We start from the raw sequence: 14,143 nt of genomic DNA on the forward strand, positions 1-14,143 counted from the left end.
TCAACAATATCCTTACTCAACCTTGGGTTCCCTATCACCAGCTTCCTTGTCCCCTTCTGCCTTCTGGCCCTTGTCACTGGACTACTGTACCTCATTAGTCCCATTTGGTTTTACAGGGCTGTCTACTCCCAGGCTGAACGGTGAACCTCGGAGATAACTTCACCACTGAGCTAAAAGGGTGTCTGGGGGCCATACTCTTGGGGTGTCTCCAGTCTCGTAAGGTATTTTCTTGTCCAAGCAGCTGAGAAAAACTTGAGCTGGGGAGAGAATTGCCAGAACGTTTCCCAGGGCCAGTGTACTTGTGGGGAAGGTTGAGATTTGGGTCAGGTTAGCTTGCCTTGCTTAGGAAAGCTCCAGGGAATTCAGCTTGGGCATTTTCTCTTTGAAAGATTTACATTCTTCAGTGAACCCTTGGTGATTCTGATCCCTTTTGTCCTCCCCTCAGGACCCTGAGTGGACCATGACTCGGTAATGCCCACTGAGGACCTCTGGGAGCCATGTCAGACGAATCTGCCTCAGGGAGCGATCCAGACCTGGACCCGGACGTGGAGCTGGAGGATGCGGAAGAGGAGGAGGAGGAGGAGGAGGTGGCAGTGGAGGAGCATGACAGGGATGATGAGGAAGACTTGTTGGATGGTAAATGGCTCTAGTGAGCAACAGAGGTTGCCTTACCTTTTCTTCTAATGGCATTTTTGCTTGGTTTGGTTCCAGTTGGATTTCTTAGGCTATCCGTAGTGAGAAGGCACAGATGGGTAACACATCCACCAAGAACTAATATGCTTATTCTCAGGAATGGGTTGTTGTTCCCTCATACAAGCCTTGTTTTAGTGCTGGAAGGACTTTTAGCATTCACCTCATGTTTGACAGATGTGCAGAGATTTGAGAGTGGAACATACTTGCCCAGGGGTGTAGAGGAGTCAGTAACAGTAACCCTGTGGTGAGACTTGGTGGTCTGGGGGCCATGGACCCATCAGATGGCCATGGGTAGGCATTGGGGGTAACCATGAGCAGTCTGTGAGCTTCCTGAAATGACACTCACAATTCTGTGTGTGTGTACACAAGAGAATTTTCTGGGGAGAGATTCATGACCCTAGAAAGCTTACTGCACCTCCTACAGTGCTGCTCTGCCTCCTGGCCTCTTCTGGTGACTGTAAATTGCTCTGGGAGGGGACTGCGCTGCCGTCGCTGGTGGAGCCCTCTTGACTCCTGTTTGGTTTGTTGGGTTTGCCCACTCCTTTGCTCCAACCTGCTGAAGTGGCCACAGGGCTTCTCAATTTCAGCCTTATATGGCATGGGATTTAGTTGTTTGTAAGCTTCCTACTGACTGAAAATAGAGTCTTTGTGTGTTTATAACAGTCTACCCTAGTGGAATTGAACATTACATTAGATCACCATTACTTGGATTTGAAGGAGCTTAGGAAAATGCACTCCTGATATCTTCCAGATTCCGGCAGGACGAGCATCGATCCTCTTTCCTCACTGATGTTACTATCTTCAGTTCTCATTCATCCTAATAACTGCCACATGACTCAGGAATCAGTTTTCCCTCCTTTATACTGTCTGGGAGTGTCTGCCCCATTTCCAGTTCACCTCTGGCAGGGAAATTACCATTTCACTTTTTTCCCCTTTTGACAGTGGCATTTGCTGTCCCCTGCTGGCTTTATTCAGTCGAGGTCTCCTCCTACCTGCTTCTGTAAAATAAAATTCTTTCTGTAAAAAAATGTTTCCTATAAAGTAGAATGAGTAGAAATAACAGGAGGCAGTGCTATGTGGGCACACCATCAGGCTGTCCTGCTTGGCTCTCATGTTGCTGAGATGGTGCCAGAATCCCCAGGTGTCTGCATCACTTTTTGCTTTTCATCATTTGGCTTCTCAGAATCATATTTTCAGACACCTCTAGAACTCCCGCAGGGTTTAGGTTGGATTTCAGATGCTGATGATGAGTATAATGGATATATACACACTGTCTTCCCCCTTGGCTTTTTGAAATCTTCTCCTTTTCAGATTCTTAATTATTTGAAAACTATATGATATACTTCTGGGGACTCTACTATTGTTTATTTAATAATGGCAAGAATTTAATTGTGATTTGTATCAAAATAGTTCAGCTGTGCAGGTGGGGGTTTTCTTATTTATGCAATTTCCAGATTAAATATATGTATGTATATGTGTATATTTTAATTTGAAATGATTTATTTTTATTGCTTATGTAGTTCAGAGTGATTTAAAAAATATGTTCTGTTAGGTACTTTTCTTGTTCTGCTAGGTACCTGATTTCTTGGAATTTGACTCAAGGGCTTTTTTTTTTTTTTGGTGACTCTTTATTATAATTTAGGTGAAAGTTTACAGAGCAAATTAGTTTCTTATTCAATAATTTTTATATACCTTGTTTCGGGACATTGGTTGCAATCCCCTCAATGTGCCAGCACTCTTCTCTCCTTCCTCCCTGAGTTCCCTCTTTCCATTTGCCCATCTTTCCTGCCCCTGCCTACCTTCTGAACTTTGCTTTTGGGCAAATGGTGCCCTTTTGGTCTTGTATAGTTGTTTGTTCTGAGGTATACTCTCTTGGGTGTTATTGTTTACTTTATAGGCCTGTCTGTTGTTTGGCTATAATGTGATCTCTGGGAATGGGTTCAGTTCCAACTTTGAAGGGCGTCTAAGGGCCATAGTCTCGAGGGTTCCACCAGGCTCTATCAGACCAGTAAGTTACGTCTTATTTATCAATTTGAATTTTGTTCTACATTTTTCTCCCACTCTGTGCAGGACCTACTATTGTGATCCTGGCCAGAGCAGTTGGTAGTGGTAGCCAGGCACCATCTAGTTCTTCTGGTCTCAGGCTAGTGGGGTTGTGGTTCATGTGGTCCATTAGTCCTTTGTACTAATTGTTTCCGTGTGTCTTTGGTTTTCTTCACTCTTCTGTGCTCCGGACCAGTTGTTGTATCTTAGATGTTCCCTCACAAGCTTTTGAGACTCAAGGGCCATTTTTATGCTTCACTATCATGTTAGAGCTATGCACTTTTTTCTCTCCCTATTCCTGGAAATAAAAGTGGTATTTCTGCTTCTTGTGATACTCTGCTACTATTTTAGCTCTTATAACTTTTCTGGTCCTCTGATCTTGAACACTCTATGCAATGTTGATGAAACACAATTTCATCCATCTTGCCCTTGCTGCTTTGGCTTGCTAGTCTCCCACAGTCCTAATGGGCAGAACAGCCAGCTATTCTAAAAATAAGAACAGCTATGGATGATCTATCTTATCTGATATAGCGTGATATGGCCCTTTTGTTTTCTTTGATCAGAGGTTCTAAGTGATTTTGCCTCCCTCAAGACTTTTTGCAATATCTGAAGACATTTTTGTTGGGCACGACTCCTGGGATGGTGATGCTACTGGCATTAAGTGGCTGTTAAGTATCCTACAATGCATAGAATAGCCCCCATAATAATTATTTGGCTCAAAATGTCAATAGTGCTGCGATTGAGAAACCCTTTCATAAAAGAAACTGTTACTTCAGCCCCTTTTATTTGGAGTCACATCTCTATTGGATAACAATAGCTCACTTTTTATTGCTTCCTCATAGTTTACACAAGCATTTGAACAATTTTATTAACTTTTTTTAAGAACTGTCTTTTGACTTTGGTGATCCCCTCTGTTGTGTTTGTTTTCTTTGTAATTTCTACTTAATAATTTTATTCCTTCTACTTCTTTTGTGTTTCTTTTGCTGTACTTTCAAACTTCTGATGATGCTTAGCTCACTGATTTTCAACCATTTTTTTCTACAGTAAGCATTTAAAGCTATACATTTCCATCTAAGTACTGCTTTAGCTTCATCCCCTCACAAGCATTTTGGTACACTTTTATCTTAAACTTGATTATCTCGATAATCCTGTTTATTATGTAGGGCAGATACATTTTACAGTTGAGGAAACTGAGGCTCAGAAAGGTGAAGGGCTTGCTGAGTGTAACCTAGCAAGAAAGTGGCAAAGCTAGGCCTTTGGTCTCCAGGTGGTGCTCCTTATTGAAACCCACGTTGCCTCTGAGTCCATAGACTGATATAATCCTGTGATGTGTCTGTCTTCTTTTCAGGTTTTGAGGGAGGAAATTAATTGCTGATATTGTCAAGCAGAGATGGGCGACAGGTAGAGGGAACAATGTGAATAAAGACAAAGTAGAAGAGAAGTATGACATAGGCTAGAGAATGATGAGCTGCCCTGTTTGCTGTAGCACTAGTCACGGTAGGGCGATGACTAGAGTGAGACTGGAGTGATTGCTTGTGGTCAGAGCAGGGCGGAGTTTAGAGTTTGTTTTATAGGCGGCATGGACTCAGTGGAAGTTTTTACTGAGGAGCGCTCATCAGGCCTTTGGTTTAGGAATGTTACTCCGTCAAGGTAGACAAGAGATGGCCTGTAGACAGAGAAGACCAGTTAGGTCTGTGGTAGAACTCCATGGGGTGGTGTAATGAGGACCTGAATCGTTGGGGGCAGTTGACATCCACAGAGGAGTCATTGGTCAGCTTGTTGCAGTGAAGTTTATAGGACTTAGTGACTTACTAGGAATAGGGGACAGGTTGAAGAGGGAATGGATAAAGCCTGGAAGTTTGAGAAAACCTTTACAAATGTGGGAAGAACAGGATAGAAAGTGGATGGGGACAGTTAATGACATTGCTGGCTTTGCTACAATAAGTTGGGCATTGTCTGCCGCTTGATACTGACCTTTGAACATTGACTGGTGGTATTAGTCTGAGACCTGGCTGTGATAGAACATGGAGCTTTGGCTATTTGACATTATTTGTCTTTAGAACAGCCTGGGAGTGGGGAGAAGAGAGTACTTTTTTATATAACATGGTAGGGGGCCCATGGCATATTGTGAGACCTTTTAGCTTTGGTTATTCATTCCCCTCTTTTTCTTTTCTCTTGATGTCTGTGCTGGGCTCTGTCTATTCTTTGTAATAGAGGGGAAAGATGGGTGTCAGCACCTTTGGGGTCTGTTGTTAAAAGAGGTGGGGGTTGAAAACCTGATGCCTCTAGATTTGGCTTTCTTATACAATAGTTTTTTTGGCTCAGTAGTTTCTTCTAGCTCAGGTTCAGATTCAATCTATTCCCCCAGAGAAGGTACTTAGAAATATTTAGATGAAAGCAGCCCCTGGAATAATCTAGCCTTCACCAAAAAAGTTGTTTCTAGTTATTGCTTATAGTATGTTTCAGTGGATGTGAAAGAGTGTCATGGCTGATGTGTGTCACAGTTAGAGTCTTATATCATAGAGTCTTACGTTTTCTTGGCCTTGTAAAGGGATGTACCTTACTCCTTCATTGGCATATTTGTTTCCTTGATGTCATGTGGCAACTGTAGGTGATAGAGAGCCTGGACCAGTAGATACTACCAAGGGTCGGTTCATTTGTACAAATGGCAAAAATGCTAACGTCATTCTCCAAGGTGGTGTCTTGCCCTCTTGTAGCAGGGAGACATGGGAGAAAAATTGCAAGAACCCTGGTCCTGAATATACACTAAAGTGGGGAAAGACACTTGGAATTGAGTATGTTTGTTTAACAAGGCCTTCATATGTTTCTCATTAACATTCATCTGGATTAATGGATCCAATTCCTGGTTTCACTCCAAAATTTCAGTTGTTCTCCAGGTATTCTCCAGGTATTGAATAAAACTTGAATAACGAGATTCCCCCTCCCCCTACCACTTGTGCTTTCTTTTAGGCTACGCTTATTCTTGTCTGAGTACATGCAAGGAAAAGCCAGATGCCCTCCTTCTTTCCCTCTGGTGTTTTTAATTCTTTACCTGTGCTGGTTTCTCTGGTCTTTGACTGGTTCTCTAGCACAGGTCCTAGGGCCACCACCACCCTGCTCATCTATGCTGTTTGGCCCACATTGTGCGTAGTCTCATTCAGGTAAGGCAAGAGTAGAGTTTATCTAAAGGAATTTTACTGGAAAACAAACCAAAGCTCAAGCTAGAAACTACGTACTTAAGTAACTTATTAGTCCTAAGAATGATTGCTTGCCAGAGGGTTTTATTTCCAAATTTGAGTCCGTGATTTGAGGAGACACTGGGAGTTCACAGAGCTTCGACATGAGCATGACCAACCTTGTTGGAGTGTCAGTTTTATTGGAAGATTGGTGGAGTGCTGTCAGGAGTTGAGGACTCAGTACTTTAACTGGTAAGAAATTAAAAAAAAATTTAATTAGGGCATAGAAATCAGAATTCACATGCGTTCTTAAGATAAAAATAAGGTTTTTCTTCAAATAAATTTTAGAGTAGGGTTTGAGTGCTTTGGATGGTGCCTTGAGAGCACCAAGGGATGAGAACGTTCTCTGTAGCATTTAGGCCCCTTTGCTAGAAAGTTTAAGAAGCCCTGGTTTAAGTTAACCAAGATCTGGACGCAGACTGACTTGATGGACCCATCTTTTTAGAACATATAGGTCTTCTTTTCTTCATTTTATCCTTGTCTATTTTACACGGTGTATCAGAATTCTAAAACCAAACCACACTATTGCCATCCAGTTGATTCTGACTCATAGTGACCCTATAGGACAGAGTAGAATTGCCCCATAGGGTTCCCGAGGCTAAATCTTTACGGAAGCAGACTGCCACATCTTTCTCCCATGGAGCACCTGGTGGATTTGAACTGCCTACCTTTTGTTTAGCAGCCGAATGCTTAGCCACTGCGCCATCGGGGCTCAAGGATACTAGGTTCCTGGAATTGTAAGTAGGTGTGTGGCATGCTTAGTCCTTTCTGGAACCTACTTCCTAGACATATTGTTGATAGAAAGCCAGTCCCCCGGATGTCAATTTTGGCTTCAGCCTGACTCCCTTCACCTTGGACCTCTTGGTAAGGAAAGCTGGTTTCATTCTATCCCTGGGCCTCTGACTCTCCTGCAGGGAGTTTTCTTTTTTACTTTTCCTCTGACTGCCTTCTGTTTGTCCTCTTTGCTTGCAACATGAAGTATCAGGGGTAGAGTGTTCTAGGCGGTCGGCCAGGGCAAAGGCCCTGGGGTGGGAACAAATTTGCTTGTTTAAGAAATCAGGAAGGTAGAAGGCGTTGTGGCTGGAGTGTAGAGACCAAAGGGCAGAGTAGTCTGGAGTGAGATAGGCAGGGGTCTTAGCTGGGGTGCGGGGCCAGTGGCAGTAGTTTGAGATATGCCTGGAACCTTGGGTTTATTTCTGTGGGTTATCTGACAGGTGCTATTTCAGACTTCTGCTGTGAGTTCTGGACATACTGGTAAGTAGCAGCAGTTTGCAGGTAAAGTCAAGCTCTCTGAGCAACTGGAAGTGGAAGAAGTATAGGGGAGCTCCCAGAATTTTAACTAAGATCAGAGTGGGTGGTTTTTGTTTTATAAAGAATTGCGATGAGAAGTAGTTTCAGCAATCTAATGGGAATCCTAGCCAATGTTTTCTCCTTCCTGTGGAACCCGTGGGCCCTTCACAAGGCAGCAGAAGGTCATGGAGGTTATAGTTTTCACCCGTTATTATGGCCTTTCTGTCACATTAGGTGTTCCTTTTTTGAGCCTAGATTTCTTCCTCTTCTAAAAATAGTTTCAAGTAAATGTTTTGAACCTTATGATTTCCTAATGTCCCAGATCCTTCTTTGGAGAATGTGTCTGGAGTTTGGATCATATTTCAAAATCTATAATGCCAAGCTGCTTGTTGACATTAACAGCCACTTTCTAATTCTTGGTAATATGTAATTATTAAATAAAATTTGGAAAAATACAGAAAATTGTAAAGAACACCAAAATAACTCGTAATTCCATCAGCCAGAGATAGCAAGAGACCTAATATTTTGTTGTATTGTTTCCAGTCTTTTTCCTGTGCATATGTATATTTTTACAAAATTGGAATCATACTGTGTGTCATTTTTTGCACGTGTCATTTAAAATCCTTCAAAATCAGACTTTGTAATTCAGTGATGTTTTATTTATTTTTGCTTTTTCAACTTTATTTTTTAAAATTTCACACCTACAGAAAAATTACAAGAAGAGTGCAGTAACACCTATGTACTTGTTATCCACAATCACCAATTAGCCTTTTGTCATATGTGCTTAAACTCTCCCTCCCCCCATACACACACACGTACGTATATGTAGACACATGCACTTTTTTTCTTACCCATTATGGGTTAATTGCAGATATATAAAGGTTTTTCACCCCTAAATAATTCACCTTGTCCTTCCTGAGAAAAATAACATTTTCCTTCATAATCACAATATAATTATCACAACAAGGAAGTTTGTCATTGTTAAAATACTATTATTATCTCATATGCATTCAGATTTTACCAGGTGTCCCAGTAATGTCTTTTCTAGGTATTTTTGTTGTTGTTTTTTCTTTTTGCTGATCCAGGATGCAGTCAAGGATTATGCATTACATTTTGTTGTCATGTCTCTTTAGTTGCCTTTATTCTAGAACAGGGGCTGGCCGCCTGTTTTTGTAAATAGAATTTTATTAGAACTTAGCTATGCTAATTCATTTACTCAGTGTCTGTGGCTGCTTTCATGTTACAGTGGCGTAGTTGCATAGTTCTGACAGACTGTTTCACCCACAAAGCCTAAAATATTTATTCTGTGGCTATTTAAGAATAAGTTTGCCAACCTCTGTTCTAGAATGGAGCGCTGTTGGCGCAGTGGTTAAGAGTCTGGCTGCTGACCAAAAGGTCAGCGGTTTGAATCCACTAGCCACTCCTTGGAAGCCCTGTGGGGCAGTTCTCTCTTTCCTGTAGGGCTGCTATGAGTCAGAATCAACTTGACGGCAGTGGTTTTGGTTTTTGGTTGGTTCTAAAATAGTTCAGCATTTTTTTCCTCTTCATAACATTGATGTTTTGAAGAGTCCTCACCAGTTTTTGCTTTGTTTTCAAAATATTCCTAAATTTGGAATTGTCTAATTGTTTCCTTATGATTAGACTCAGGTGACGTACTTTTGCCAGGAATAAACGGTGTTGTGTCCTTAGTGCGTTATATCGAAGACATATAATGCTTTACATCAGAAGACAGTGCCAGTTTGGAGATGTTAAGCTTGATCATTTGGTTAAGGTAATGTCTACTACTCTGTTGAAAAAGTACTTTGTAATTAACAGGTCATCTGTACTATGATACTTTTATACTGTATGAATATCCTGTTCCCCAGTCTTTCACCCAGTGAAAGACTTCCATTTGCGATTCTTGCCTGAATCAGTTATTAACACAGTGGCTGCAAATGGTGATTTTTCTCATTCTACATTCCTCCTACATTTATTTGCATTCTTCTGTATAGATTAGCTTTCCCTCCCCACTTTTTTCTGTTTTAAGTATCAGTAGGGTCTCATGGATTCTTTTTTTAAATACAAGTATGGTAGAATCCATTTCTGTCATTGTTCATTTTGATGCTGAAATTGTCCCAGATTTGGCTAGTGGGAGGCCCTTCAACTGGCTTCTGTGTTCCTTTGACATGACCCTTGTAATTTGGGAGTACTTCCCTTTTTTTCTGGCACAACAAGATGTTCCAGGTTTAGCTTATATTTTCTCTGTTCCAACCTGGGAGAATCAGCCTTTTTTCCTAAGGAATCCTGGTTTCTTTTGTGGGGAATGGTATTTAGAAATAAGATCTGGTCTCTACATGTGTTCACTACTACTGGGGTATTATTGCTTATAATCTATTTCGGTAGATTGAGCTAAGAAATACATTTACTTAAAAATTTATGTGTTCATAACAATACCCTCAGTTTCAGTTCTTCTCTTATTCTGTATCTGTGTCTCCCTTCTCTCACAAGAAGAACCTGGTTCTCAACACCATCAGTATATTCACTCATTTGCTCAGTCCTGCAATATACTCAAAATAGTTTCAAACAACTACACCAGTTGCACTACAGATAATAAATCTATTAAGTAAAGTTCAAGATTTTGTGCAGTTCTTTTTTTTCCTAATAATATATCCCACTGAGCCTGTATAGTTAGAGTACTGTGCTTAAAAATTATTTGGATTATTCTTTTTCCATGTTTTTTTCCAGCTTTATTGAGGAATAATTGTACACTATGTATACATTCCTGAAACCATCATCAAAATCAAGATAATGAACATATCTGTGACCACTGAAAGTTTCCTTATGCCTCTTTGAAATCCTTTCCTCCTCTGCCTGCCACCCAACCCCTAACCCTAGGGAATGACTACTCTGCTGTTACTATTGATTAGTTTGTATTTTCTAAACTTTTTATGTAAATGGAATCATACAATATACTCTATTTTTTTAATCTGACTTCTTTCACTCAATTATTTTTAGATTCATTCATGTTATGTGTATCAATAGTTTATTGCTTTTCATCACTAAGTAATATTCTATTATATGGATATACCCCCAATTTGTTTATCCATTCCCTGTTTTCTTGAGAGGAGGTTGTTTCCATTTTTTGACTGTTACAAAGAGAGCTTCTATGAACATTCATGTACATGCTTTTGTATGGACATGTGCTTTCATTTCTCTTGAGTAATGAATTCTGTTATCTCTACTTCCTGTTTCTACAAATGTCTGTTCTTACTTGTTGCAGCTCTTACCAGACAGCAGCCTTTTTTTGCCTAGTTAGCTGGACATCATTTCAGGGTACCTTCTGGGCAACTCTGCTCTCCCTTTTTTAAGGGGTTTTTGAAAATGGCCTAATCCCAAGAAATACCATTTATTTTTTGAAACTTTTTGTTGAAGTATTACATACATAAAGTACACACATCTGAGGTATTCAGCTCATGTAACCACTGAATACGCCCATGTTACCACCACCCAGATCAAGGTATAAAACATTACTAGGAACCCAGAAGACTCCCTTGTGCTCCCTTTCCAATCAATACCCTCCAAAAGGTTATCTGACTTATTCTGACTTCTATCACCATAAATTAGTTTTGCTTGCCTTTTTTTTTTTTTTTTTTAACGTCATATATTAATAAATGTACTCTTTTGTGTTTGTTTTCTTTCACTCATCATTATCCCTCTGGAATTCATCTATGATGTCATGCTTAACAGTAGTATGTTTGTTTTAATTGTATGGTTTTCTGTTATATGAATGTACTTAGCCATTCTACCATAGTTGGCTGTTTGGGTTGCTCCCAGTTTCTGTCTCTTATAAAGAAAAGCTTTTGGTGTACATATGCACTCATTTCTGTTGTTTATATACATATTGAGGAGTGGAACTGCTAGATCAAAGGATATACATGAGCTCAGTTGGCTTTAGTAGATATTGCCAAACAGTTTTCGAAAGTGGTTTACCAGTGTACACTCCTTAGTGGTATATGAGAGTTCCATTTGCTTCACATCTGCTCCATACTTGATATTGTCTGTTTTTGTAGTTTTGGCATCTTGGAGGATCTGTAGTGGCTTCATACATTTTCACTTATATAAAGTGTCTGAATACATCTTTTGCCCATTTTTCTGTTTATTTTGCCCACTATCTTTTTCTTTCTAATGTGTAGGGATTCTTTATATCTGGATGTGAATCTTCTGTTGGATCTTTGTATTGCAAATGTCTTCTCCCTCTGTATTGATTGATTTTCACCCTCTTAATGATGTTTTTAATGAATAGATGTTTTTGATTTTAATGAAATCAAATTTATCATTTTTTTCCCTTTATGGTTAGTGCTTTTTGTGCCTTGTTTAAGAAATCTTTGTTTAATCCATGGTCATGAAGATATTCTCATGTTGTCTTATAGAAGCTTTAATGTTTTATTTACTCTTCACATTTAGGTTTGTCATCCATCTAGAATTAATTTTTGTATGGTGTGAGGAAGGGGTCAGAGTTCATCCTTTCCTCCCCTAATGTGGTTTTTCTATTTGATCCAGCACTCTGTACTGCATTTTTGTTGTACCCTTTGTTGTAAACCAAGGCTCTGTGCATGTATACGTCTGTGTGATGGTTAAGGTTGTATTTCAGCTTGGCCGGGCCATGATTCTCCGTGTTTTAATGTAATCACTCCCATGATTGAATATACTGTGAGTAGCTAATCAAATGAAAGGGAGTCTCCTTGGGGGTGTGGCCCGCATCTGTATATAAGCAGACATTCTGGGTTTTTGCTCTTTCTGGATCCTGTGGCTGCTTCCTGTCGTCTCATCTCCTGTTCTGCTGAACCTGGGATTCGTCGATCTGCACAGTCTGTGGGTGGGAGCCCTGCTCTCCGACCTTCCGATCTTGGGCTTGCCAGCTTCTGCAGCTGTGTGACTTGGGAGAGGCCTCTACCCTGATCCACAGACTTGGGACGTTCTAGCCTCTACAATCGCGTGAGCTGTTTCCTTGATATAATCTCTCTCTATATGTATATTTATACACTTACTGGTTTTGCTTCTCTAGAGAACCCAGCCTAAGACAGTCTGTCTTTGAACACTGTTTTGTTTCTCTGTAGTTTTCAAGGAAATGAGAGTAACATGGATGTAGTGCTGTGTGGTGGTTAAAAGCTTAGACTCTGGAACCAGATCAGCCATCTGACTCTGGAACCAGATCAACCACCTGGGTTCAGTTTCTATCTTTACTACTTACAGCTTTATGAGCCATGTTTCTTCATCTGTAAAGTGGGAATAATTACAGCATTGTCTCCTTAATAGGGCTGTTTTGAAGACTGAGTTAATGTTTGTAAGATAAATCTAGCTGAAGAGGGATAACAAGTGTTGCTGGTGGGCTGGGCCCCGGTTCTCCGGAGAGCAGAACTGGTGACTGGAGCAGTTGTTGGGTGGCCTAACACATGACTGGGGATGGTGTAGGGTCACTACAGACCTGGGGCCAGAGCTGCAGCTATTTATCAGTTGTTGTGCCTGCCCTGGCTTCACGGTTATCCACAAACCCTCATGAAGGGATGATCTTTAAGTGTTTTCTGGATCGTTGTTCTCTGAAATCTTCAGGTGGTCTTTGGACCAATTTAGAATACAAGAAACAGGAAGTGCTCGGGTTTAAATGAAGTTCGTCATGAGTCAGGGGCCAACAACAGCAGCTGAGAACAACAACAGCCTGTAAAAGCTGAGACCTGAAGGATACTGAGTTAGAATTAACTTATTAGAATCTAACATCTAACTGTTAGATGAAGAGGAGGACAAAGGAGACACAGCGTCAGCAAAGGCCTAGAGACTCTTGAGAGCACTGTGCTTTTGAGACTGGAGCACAGAGTGTGTGGGTGGAGGTGGATGGAGGGAGGGACTTAGTGGTCCCTCCCTCTAGAGGAAAGGCTGGAGGCTAGCAGTCAGAAGAGGCCTTAAGCATTTTAGATTTTATCCTAAGGGCAGAAGGGATAGTTTTAAAGTGCCTTAAAGGAGCCTGGATGGGTGAAGAATATGACCTGCTCAGATTCAGAGAGCTCACTTTGTATGCAGTATGGATTGGAGGGAGAACAAGTCGGGCGTCAGGGAGACCATGGGAGGTTGGTACAGGAATTCAGACCAGGTAGCAGCAATGGTATGGGGAGATGTACAGTGGGTAGGTGTAGTTAGGTACACTCTTTAGGTTCAGAATCTGTGATTGGATCTGGGAAGAGGAGGGTAGGTAAGGATGAGATTCTTTTCATGGTGACCAAGGCTGGTAAAGATGCATAGAGTTGCTACACTGTGGCATGCAAGGTCTTGGAAAAGCCACTCTGAAGTCTCTTCCAGCTCAGAGACTGTATTTCTGTTCAAGCCACTCTTCTTTTAATTGTTCTTTCCTTTTCACCCATCACAAAGCAAGCTGCAGCGTGCTCCCAGAGAGATACATATTTTCTCTGAATTTTCTGTGGCCTCAGGAAAAGGTTTATTGTTTTATTTTTAATACAGACAGTCAGAAGGGGCTTTACTTGTTTTTCTCTGACCAGAGTTTACTCTTCAGACCTTTGCATTCACAGAGTTAACACTTAAGGTTTCACTTAATGAGACAGTTCACAAAGCCCAGAGCATGACTTTAAGTGATGCTGACTTCAGGTCAGCGTGTAGGAACTGTTACTTGAGCCCTGTCCTCCTCAGCATCTGCCCCTCCACCTGCCCTGTTCTCTCAAATCAGAAATTCTTATCCCCATTGAGGGTCCAAAAGGACCATTTAAAATTTTCAGTTACATTTGAGTGCATCTTGTGGGGGAAGTTACATGCTATCGCAGTACTCTCTCATCTGGAGATTTTGCAATGGTGTCTTACTTTTCCTTTGCCTGCTGTGTTTTCCCAGCATGGTGTCT

The 14,143-nt window shown here is 41.0% G+C and overlaps 1 protein-coding gene across 1 annotated transcript in view; it reads left to right on the plus strand.

The window, feature by feature from the left end:
• The window catches only part of RAD54L2 (RAD54 like 2), a 113,020-nt gene that overhangs the window by 39,536 nt on the left and 59,341 nt on the right, over positions 1–14,143 (plus strand). Inside the window, exon 2 of the mRNA XM_004368578.2 lies at positions 446–636. Within this exon, the coding sequence (XP_004368635.1) occupies positions 498–636 (139 nt within the window). The 5' untranslated portion in view covers positions 446–497. The remainder of the gene's footprint in view (positions 1–445; positions 637–14,143) is intronic.

The sequence above is a fragment of the Trichechus manatus genome, unplaced genomic scaffold (assembly GCF_000243295.1).
Source record: "Trichechus manatus latirostris isolate Lorelei unplaced genomic scaffold, TriManLat1.0 scaffold00001, whole genome shotgun sequence".
In the NCBI taxonomy this organism is placed as follows: Eukaryota; Metazoa; Chordata; class Mammalia; order Sirenia; family Trichechidae; genus Trichechus; species Trichechus manatus.